Raw genomic sequence first — 10,786 nt, forward strand, 5'->3', positions numbered from 1 at the left:
TCTCTCTCTCTCTTCTCTCCTTTTTTTCCTTCCTTCCGTCCATCCTTCCTTCTTTCTCTCTCTCTTTTCTTTTCCTTACCTTTCCTTTTCTTTTTTTCTTTCTTCTCCATTTTCTTAGTTCAGTCTTCTTAGTTTTATTTATTTATAAGGAAGGTTTTCTTTTCTCAATATGCCTGAAAGAAATAAGCTACTTCTTCCACTGTCACTGTGCAATGTCACTATTCAGTTTGTCCCACACCATCATTGGCTCTTGTCATCCAAAGAGAAAGACATAGGGCAGAGATTGGAGCCAAGCAACTAAAAAACTGATCACTTGCTATAATAACAAAGACAATTAATGTTTCTGCTGAGCCTAAAGTAGGCTGTGACTGCAAAGCAAGCCATTCATTCTGATTAGAATCACCAGCAACACTTTGAAAATACAAAGTGCTCCTATTTAGCTGAAGACTAAGTTCACTTTAATAGACATTTATTTGATATACATTGTTTTGTATATCAAATAAATTGATGAATACAATTTATAAATCATCTGTGTTTAACTTTATTAAATTGCTTATTGATCATGCACACTACCAAATGGCTTAATGGATTTTACCTTTTGATTTTTATTTTAGAAGAAATTTTGAAAATAATGAAGACAAAAGGTCTGCAAGGAACCACTGCACTTTCCAGACAAGCAGGCCAAGAAACTCTTTCAGTCCTCAAGTTCACCAAGTCCTAGCATGCAGTGTGTGCCCAGAGCTACTGGAAACTGAATGCATTTAGCATATCTTGAAACTGAAGTCATTCATTAGGTAACAAGGAATTTTATCAGAAATTTGTCATTATAAAAAGGTAGGAAGGTGGAACATTCCCTTCCAGTCAGGCCTATATAATTATTTGCAAAAGTACAGGTAAATATGTGTATTATATTTAAAATTTGCATTTTACATATAAAAGTTATGTATGAAATATTTATTTCACCATTATTTGGTAAGGCAATGGAATTTATCTGGCAAATGTCTTTTTTTTCATACCAGTCCATAAAGGCAGTTTGCTTTCAGATGGCAGGGCCCCCGACACACCTTCATTGTTGTATATCCAGTGTGTATCAGTTCTCCAACTCTATGTCATAATTCAGTTCATGGGGCTCTTGATTACCTTTCCCTTCCACAAAATATTACACTAATTCATTATATTGATGACATTATGCTGATTTGACCTAGTGAGCAAGAAGTAGAAACTACACTAGACTTAGTGGAAAGACATTTGCATCAGAGGGTAGGAAATAAATATGACTGCATTTCAAGGATCTTCTGCCTTAGTGAAATTGGTAGGGATACAGTGACATGGGGCATGTTGGGATATTTCTTCTAAGGTGAAGGATAAGTACTTGCATCTTGCTGCTCTTACAACCCAGAAAGAGGCACAATACTTAGTGGGCCTCTTTGGGTTTTGGAGGCAACATTTTCCAATTTCATTATGTTACTTCAGCCCATTTACCAATTGTCTCAAAAAGCTACTAGTTTTGAATAGGGCCCAGAACAAGAAAAGTCTCTGTAACGGGTCCAGGCTGCTGTTAAAGCTGCTCCGCCACTTGGGTCTTATGAGCCAGCAGATCCAGTGGTGTTTAAGTGGCAGTGGCAGATAGGGATGCTGTTTGAAGCTTCTGGCAGGTCCCTGTAGGTGAATCTTGGTTTAGGATTTTAGAGCAAAGTCCTGCCATCACCAACAAATAGCTAGTCTCTTTCTGAGAAACAGCTCTTGGCCTGCTACTGGGCCTTAGTAGAGACGGATACTTCTTGAGCCACCAAGTTACCATGCAACCTGAGCTGCCTGTCATGAACTGGATGTTATCTGAGCCACCAACGCACAAAGCTGGATATGCCCAGCAACACTCCGCCATCAGATGGAAATGGTATACACGTGATTGGGCCTGAGCAGGTCCTGAAGGCACAAGGAAGTTACATGAAGAAGTAGGCCAAATTTCCATAGTCCCCGCTTCTGCTACCTGCCTTCTCTCTTCCAGCCTGCATCTGTGGCTTCATGGGGACTTCCCTACGACCAGCTGACAGAGAAAGAGAAGACTTAGGCCTGGTTTACAGAGGCTTCTATATGATATGCAGGTACCACCCAAAAGTGGACAGCTGTAGCACTCAGCTCACCTCTGGGCTACCTTGAAGGACAGTGGTGAAGGGAAATCCTCCCAGTGGAAAGAACTTTGAGCAGTCCCCCTTGTTGACTTTGCTTAGAAGGAAAAATGGCCAGATATTCAATTATATGCTAATTCGTAGGCTATGGCCAGTGGTTTGGCAGGATGATCAGGGAGTTCAACATAACTGGAAAATTGGTGACAAAGAAATTTGGAGATGAAGTATATGGATAGACACTGAATGGGCAAAAAGGGCGAAGATATTTGTGCCCCATGTGAATGCTCACCAAAGGGTTAGCAAAGAAAGATTTTAATAAAGTAGACAAGATAACCTGTTCTATGGATACTAGTAGGCCTCTTTCTCCAGCCACCCCTGTCATCACCCAATTGTTTCATGAACAAAGTAGCCATGGTAACAAGAATAGAGATTATGCATGGGCTCAGCAACGTGGACTTCTAGTCACCAAGGCTGACCTGGCCAAGGCTATCTCTGAATGCCCCGTCTGCCAGCAGCAGAGACCAACACTGAGCCCCTGATATGACACCATTTCCCAGAGTCAGCAGTCAGCTGCCTAGTGGCAGGTTAATTACAGTGATCCACCTCCATCGTTGAAGGGATAGTGTTTTGTCCATACTGAAATAGATCTTACTCTGGATACAGATTTGCTTTCCCTTCGCGCAGTGCTTCTACTAAAACTGCCATCCATGGACTTACAGAATCTCTCATCTATGACCATGGTATTCCACACAGCATTACAAGGAACTCATTTCACAGCAAAAGTGTGGCAGTGGGCCCATGCTCATGGAATTTTCTTACAATGTTCCCTACTATCCTGAATCAACTGGCTACATAGAGCAGTGGAATGGTATTTTGAAGACAGTAATAGCACCAGCTATACAACAGTGCCTTGTAGGGCTGGGACAAGGTTCTGTGGAAGGCTGTCTACTCTCTGAGTCAGCATCCAGTATATGGTACATTTCTCTTATGACTGGGATTCACAGGTCCAGGAATCAAGGGGTCAAAATAGGAGGGACACTGTTCGCTATTAGCCCTAGTGACCCACTAGCAAAATTTTTGCTTCCTGTTGTCATGACTTATGCTCTGCTGGCCTAGAGGTCTTCCATAGGGTGGCATGTTTTCCATTGAGAGGTACAATCATGATTTAATTGAACTGGAAGTTGAAGACTGCTCCTCAGCCACTTCGGGCTTCTCATGCCTCTAACTCAATAGACAAATGAGTTACAGTGCTGGCTGGGTGATTGTTCCCGACTACCAAGTAGAAACTGGACTACCTCCAAATGGTGGTAAGGAAAAGTATGTTGGGAATATGTGAGATTCCTTAGGGCTTCTCTTAGTGTTACCATGTCCTGTGATTAAGGTCAGTGGAAAACTACAACTTAATTCAGACAGGACCACTAATGACCCAGACCTTTCAGGAATAAAGGTTTGGGTCACCACCAGGTAAGTACCATGACCAGATGAAGTGCTTGCTGAAGGCAAAGGGAATGCAGAATAAGTGGTGGAAGAAATACTGACTTTGATCATATGACCAGTTACAGAAACACAGACTGCGATTGTCATAAGTATGTCCTCCATATTTTGCTATGACTCCATTTTGTGTGTGTGTAGCTTGCTTTCTTCTCATTTCCTTATTCTGTGACATAAGATGCATTGATTTTATTATAGTGATGTATTATAGATTTATTATAGATGCATTGTTTAAATATAGTGTTTAAATATTGTTAATTTTTTAAACTGGCTCCAATGTTCAACCTTGATTAATTTTACATCATGGTATTTAAGTTATGGGATATCAAGGAGAGAGTGAACATCACATGAAGACTTTACCTCCTCTTCTGGGAAATGGGTTAGTGTGTTTCTGGTAGAATGCTCAATTGTTAATCGTGTTAGATGGAATTATGACCTTGCTGTTGTGTTTATGTGGCAGTTAAGTATGGTTTAAGGAGATGCGTATGGGTGCCAAGTTGACAAGGGTAAACTTGCGATGGTTAATTTTATATGTCAACTTGAATAGGCCACAGGGTCCCAGATATCTGTTTAAACATTATTCTGGAGTGTCTTGAGCGTGTTTACAGAGGAGATTCACATTTGAATTGGGGGATTCAGTAAAGGAGATGGCCATCCCCAAGGTGGGTGGACATCATCCAATTTGTTGAGGGTGTAAATAAAAGGCTGAGGAAGGAAGAATTCACCCCCCCTTTTTTTTCCTGCCTCATTGTTTGAGCTGTGACATCTCATCTTCTCCTGTCCTCAGATGGATTTACATCACTGACTCCCCTGGTTCTCACGCCTTTGGACTCAGACTGAATTATACCACAGGCCTTCCTGGGTCTCCAGCTTTATAGATGACAGATCATGGGACCTCTTAGCCTCCATAATCATGTAAGCCATTTTCTTGTAGTATTGATAAAAGATATATTAGACCAATCTATAAAACAGGTACTATGAAAGAAAAGGGAGACGGGCACATGCCTAGGCAAATAGGGAAGGGTCCCTGGAGAACCTCTGACTTGCCCAGGTCATTGTGTACAGATGCCTTGCCTGAACATGCCCACTGTGAAAAATTCCATTTCTCAACACATGTGCAGTAAGGGAAATAAATCAATGTAGCTTAGACCAAGCGCCCGTACATGGGGTGGAGCCACGCGGAGTTTGCGCCTTATGCAGGGGAGAAGCCATGTGCCTTCAGCTCGTGTGTGGTGGCCTGGCATTCAATTTGTGAGGTGGAAAACCTGCATGAAGGACCCCTCCTTTTGTGGAGAGCTTTCCTTTCGCTTAATAAATTCTGCCCTCCTTGCCTTTCAGTGTATACATGTGCCTTATTTTTTCTGGTTGTGTGATAACCCAAATTTAACTGAATTAAGGAACAGAAAATCCTGCATCAGCTACATTAATAGCTGTTTGTACTGGATTGAGTAGTGTCCCCCCCACCCCACAAAATTCGTGTTCAACTGAAACCTGTGAATATGATCCTATTTGGAATTAGGAACTTTGCAGATGTAATCAAGTTAAGACAAGGTCATACTGGATTAGGGTGGATGCTAAATCCAATATCCCTTGTGTCCTTGTAAGAACAGGAAAATCTGAACACAGAGACATAGGGAGGATGCCATATGAAGACAGAGGCAGAGGTTGGAGTGATGAGTCAACAAGTAAAGGAATGCAGGGGTTGCTAGCAACTACCAGAGGCTAGAAGAGGCAGGAAGGACTCTTCTTTCAAGCCTTCAGAGGGAGCATGGTCCAGCCCACACCTTTATTTTAGACATCTAGCCTCAAGAACTGTGAGAGAATACATTTGTTTTAAGCTACCCAGTTGGTGGCACTGTTACAGTAACTCTCAGAAATTAATATGCTGAGTGCAAAATTAAAAGCATGATTAGGAATAGACGTGGACACTGATATGGTTTGGATTTGTGTCCCCACTCAAATCTCATGTTGAATTTTAATCCCTAATATTGGAAGAGGGGCCTGGTGAGAGGTGATTGGATCATGGGGGCAGACTTCCTCCTTGCTGTTCTCATGATGGTGAGTTCCTAACGAGATCTGGTTGTTTAAACGTGTGTAGCACTTCCTCTTCCCTCTCTTCCTCCTGCTCCAACCATGTGGACATGCCTCCTTCCTCTTTGCCTTGCGCCATGATTTCAAGCTTCCTCAGGCCTCCCCAGCCATGCTTCCTGTACAGCCTGTGGAACCGTGAGACAATTAAGCTTCTTTTCTTTACCCAGTCTCAGGTAATTCTTTATAGCAATGCGAGAACAGACTAATACAGACACTAAAGAATGATAAAGGGCGCAGGGCGCGGTGGCTCATGCCTGTAATCCCAGCACTTTGGGAGGCCGAGGCGGGCGGATCACAAGGTCAGGAGATCGAGACTATCCTGGCGAACACGGTGAAACCCCGTCTCTACTAAAAATACAAAAAAATTAGCCAGGCGTGGTGGCGGGCGCCGGTAGTCCCAGCTTCTAGAGAGAGTGAGGCAGGGGAATGGCGTGAACCCGGGAGGTGGCGGAGCTTGCAGTGAGCGGAGATCGCACCACTGCCCTCCAGCCTGGGCGACAGAGCGAAACTATGTCTCCAAAAAAAAAAGAATGATAAAGGGTTTACACTTTCTGAGACGCAGTCTTGCTCTTGTTGCCCAGGCTGGAGTACAATGCCATGATCTCAGCTCACTGCCATCTCTGCCTCTCAAGCTCAAGCAGTTCTCCTGCCTCAACCTCCGGAGTAGATGGGATTACACGCGCATACCACCACATCAAGGAGACCAAAAAGGCAAAGAGATTTGAAAAATAGCAGTGAGTTTGATATAACAGACTAATATAGAACTCTGAAACTAACAATCAGGGAATGCATATTCTTTCTCAAGCACTCATGGGATGTTTACCAACATGATTACATACTAGACCAAAAGTAAGTCCCTATAAAATTCAAAGAATCAATATGATATAGCTAATCTTCTCTGACTATAAAGTGTTTAGGTTATAAATTGATAACAAAAATAAAATGTAAAAGTCCCCATACATTTACAAAATTTAAAACATGCTTCTAAACAATTCATATGTCAAGGAAGAAATAACGACATTTTAGGCTGGGCGTGATGGCTCACTCCTGTAATCCCACCACTTTTGGAGGCCGAGACAGGCAGATCACCTGATGTCAGGAGTTTGGGACCAGCCTGGCCAACATGATGAAACCCCATCTCTACTAAAAATAAAAAAATTAGCTGGGCATGGTGGCATGTGCCTGTAATCCCATGTGCTCGGGAGGTTGAGGCAGGAGAATAGCTTGAGCTTGAGAGGCAGAGATGGCAGTGAGCTGAGATCATGCCATTGCACTCCAGCCTGGGCAACAAGAGCAAGACTCCGTTTCAAAAAAAAAAAAAGGAAATGACATTTTGAAAATTACTGAACAGAGAGTGAACGCTAATATAAACTGTGAACTTTAGTTAGTAATAATATATCAATATTGGTTCATCAATTGTAACAGATGCACCACACTAATGCAAGATGCAAATAACTGGGGGGAACTGTGCTTGTGTTTGTGCAGTCAGGGAGAGGTTTGTGCAAACTGTACTTTTTTTTTTTTAACCTGTGTCTACAACAAAACTCCCTGTACCTCCTTATCAGTTTTCCTGTAAAGCTAAAACTGTTCTAAAAAACATTTAAAAGGTCTTTTAGTGTAAGAGAAAACCAAAACAAAGCAAACAAACAAAAAGGCAACATAATGATAAACAAAAAATTCAGGTTAGCGCTAACCAGTGGGATGAGAGGAGGTAAGGATGACTGGGAGAAAGGCTAGAGGAGAACCAGGCACCCAGGCAAACACCATAAAGGGACTGGCAGTGTTCCAGTTCTGAAGTTGGATAGAGGGTTTCTTGGGTATACATTTTATTATTTTAAATTCATGTGAACTGGGCCATGATCTTATAGTCTGTGTTATTCTCATGTGCAGAGGTTCAACTGGTGTACCAAGTTCTTTATTAGTGACACACTAAAAATTTATTGCTTATGCATTTTATAATCTAATGTGCTTTGTCCAGGGCATAGAAAGTGTTCTATTCCATTTAGTCATTCAGAGACTCAGGATCCCTCTGTTTTGTGCCACCATCACATTCAGCTTGTAACCTCTGTCAGCATGGATACGGAAAAAAGAGGAAGATCGTGCATGAGAGATTTTTGAGCCAGTCCTGGAAGTAGCATAAGTGACTTCGAATTCCAGTGGCCAGGACTCATTCAGATGATTCCAGTATAGTTGAACTCTATGCCCAAGAAGAAGTGATTCTTGTAATTCTTCCCCCTAAATAATTGTGTTAGACAAAACCTTGATAACAAAACCAGATAAGGGTTATATAAGAAAGGAAACTGACAGGCCAATCACATTCACATAGAGGAAAAAAAGAATAAAACTTCAACAAGCTAAATCTAGCAGTATATATAAAACAGATGATATACTATGACCAAGTTGAGTTTATCCCAGGAATGTAACCATGGTTTAATAGAAAAATCTATAAATTCCATTTATCATTCTAATAGGTTAAAGGGAAGAAAAATAGCACATTATCACCTCAACAGATGTGGACACACATTTGTTGAAATTGAATACACTTGGCAAACTAGGAAGAGAAGGAACTTTCTTAACCCAGTATGGTCTGTATACAAAAAACTCTGGCAAATATTCTGCAAGTAGAAATACTGAAAGCATTTCCTGTAAAAATCAGAAACGAGAAAATTACCACCTATTACCACTCCTATTCAACATTTTCACTGGAAGTCCTAGCCAGCAAAATAAGAAAAGAAAAAATGAAAGGGATAGGAAAGTATGCACAAAATTGTCGTCATTAACAGATGATATTATTTACCAGGAAAACATTTAAAAAAGCACTGACTTATGATAAGAGGGCTTAGGAAAGTGTTGTCTGTAATAATAATATTCAGAAATCATTTATATTTCTATATAATATATATTTCCCCAAAGCAGGAAGACATATTTTAATAATACCACTAAAAGTGATAAATAAGGCATCATGGAGTAAATATAACGAGTACAGGACTAACGTGCAATTTGATTAAAATACTTTTTTTTTTTTTTTTTTTCTTGAGACAAGGTCTTGTTCTGTCACCCAGGCTGGAGTGCAGTGGCGTGAACTTGGCTCACTGCAATCTCCACCCCACGAGCTTAGGCCATCCTCCCACCTCAGCCTCTTGAGTTGCTGGGACCACAGGTGTGCACCACCACAACCAGATAATTTTTCATATTTTTAGTAGAGATAGGGGTCTCACCATGTTGCTCAGGCTGGTCTTGAACGCCAGAGCTCAAGCAATCCTCCCACCTCGGCCTCCCAAAGTGCTGAGATTACAGGCATGAACCACCACGCACAGCCTAAAAGACATTTTAAATACCTAAGTAAATGGAAAATTATTTCATGTTTGACTAGGAAGACTCACTATTATAAAGCTACCAATTGTTCCTATATTTACAGTAAAATTCCAGTCAAAAACCCAAAAGTGTTTTTCATAAAACCTGAACAAATGACCAAGAACAGCCTAGACACTCCTAGATAATAGGAGGAGCATGAGAGAGCTTGAACTACTCAGATGCCAAATGCTTGTTATTAAACAATAGTAATTAAGACAGTTTTATATTGACCCAAAGATAAATAAACTGAAACAGAATGGAAAGTCCATAAAGAAACATGTACATATATAGAAATGTGTACATGATGAAATGGAACTGCAGAACTAATGGAATAGTACTGTATAAGTGATTATACACAAAAGGAAACAGTGAAATTAGATTCTTACCTCACACCGTATACAGAAGTCCACTAAAATGGATTAAGTTGTAAATAAAAAAGTTGAATTTTAAATTTGGAAAAAATATAGGAGAATATTTTTATGACAATAGAATGGGAAAGTGTATCTATAAAATAGAAAAGAATCACAGACCCTAAAAGACTGATAAATTCAGTTACAGTAAAGAGTTTTGTTCATTAAAAGGCATTATAAAGAAAATTGAGGCTCGGCGTGTTGTAATCCCTGTACTGAGGGAGGCCAAGGAGGTCAGATCCATCTGGGCCCATCCATGTTGCCCCCATAAGACTTGAGGCAAGGGGAAACTGAGAAAATATACTGTTGCTTATGCTAATTGTTGTATTAATACTGTGAGTAATAAAGTTCCTTGTCTCTGACCCAAAAGCCTTATTTTTTTCCTGCCAACAGTGAAACTGTGGCAGACTAATTTGTTAGGTTGCAAGTGGAGTAAAATCTCAGATCCTTTACATTTCTCAACGGTCCAGTGTGCTGCAATTTTCCCGTGTTAGAACTTCCTTTAGTTCTGCCTTACTGGAGCCAACAATTTTTCACTTGCCCTTGGTGATGGCACGTTGGGATTTTTTTCATAGGTTATCAAAAGATTTTTATAAATGTCTCACATTGAGTTTTCTGCTTAATATTTTTGTGCAACTTCTCCATGTTGATGAGTTGTTCACTCATTTTCACTGATATATTCCACTATTCATTTATTCATACTTTGATCATTGAATTTTAGGTTGCTTACAGTTTTCCCTATTATGAATAATGTCACTATAAACATCTCTGTACATGTCTATTGGTACTCTAGTCAATACCTAGAAGTGGAATTTCTAAATCATACAGTACAATTACGTTTTATTTTACCTGATAATGCCAAATTGTTTTCCAGAAAGATACCAGTTTACTTGCCAGTAGTGTATATGAGTTTCTATAGCACCATATCTTTACCAATATTTGGGACTGTTAGACTTCTTGGATTTTGCCAATCTAGTAGGTCTAATATAATATTGATTTGTATTTTCCTAATGAATAGTATGGTTGCAATTTTCATATGTCTATTAGCCATTTAGATATTTTTGCTCTATTGTCATTTAAGCATTTTTGTATCAGATTTCTGTTGTCTTTTTACTTGTTGATTTGTAAGAACCAATTATTCATATATTCTGGCTACTAATCTACATTTTGCAAACATTTTCTACTCAATCGTCTCAATTTTGTTTCTTTCAGAGTCTTGCTCTGTCGCCCAGGCTGGAGTGCAGTGGCCGGATCTCAGCTCACTGCAAGCTCTGTCTCCCGGGTTTACGCCATTCTCCTGCCTCGGCCTCC

General features: G+C 40.3%; 1 protein-coding gene across 3 annotated transcripts in view; it reads left to right on the plus strand.

Moving 5' to 3' along the window:
- The window catches only part of N6AMT1 (N-6 adenine-specific DNA methyltransferase 1 (putative)), a 24,591-nt gene extending 19,639 nt beyond the window's left edge, over positions 1-4,952 (plus strand). For 2 of the 3 annotated variants that reach the window (XM_011967214.1, XM_011967216.1), the window contains one exon: positions 615-1,042. In XM_011967214.1, the coding sequence (XP_011822604.1) occupies positions 615-721 (107 nt within the window). In that variant the 3' untranslated portion in view covers positions 722-1,042. Of the gene's footprint in view, positions 1-614; positions 1,043-4,407 lie in introns of those variants that run through there. The other variant, XR_001004584.1, reaches the window with a different exon arrangement.
- The last annotated feature ends 5,834 nt before the right edge of the window (positions 4,953-10,786 follow it).

This window comes from Mandrillus leucophaeus, unplaced genomic scaffold (genome assembly GCF_000951045.1).
Source record: "Mandrillus leucophaeus isolate KB7577 unplaced genomic scaffold, Mleu.le_1.0 Scaffold794, whole genome shotgun sequence".
Lineage (NCBI taxonomy): Eukaryota > Metazoa > Chordata > Mammalia > Primates > Cercopithecidae > Mandrillus > Mandrillus leucophaeus.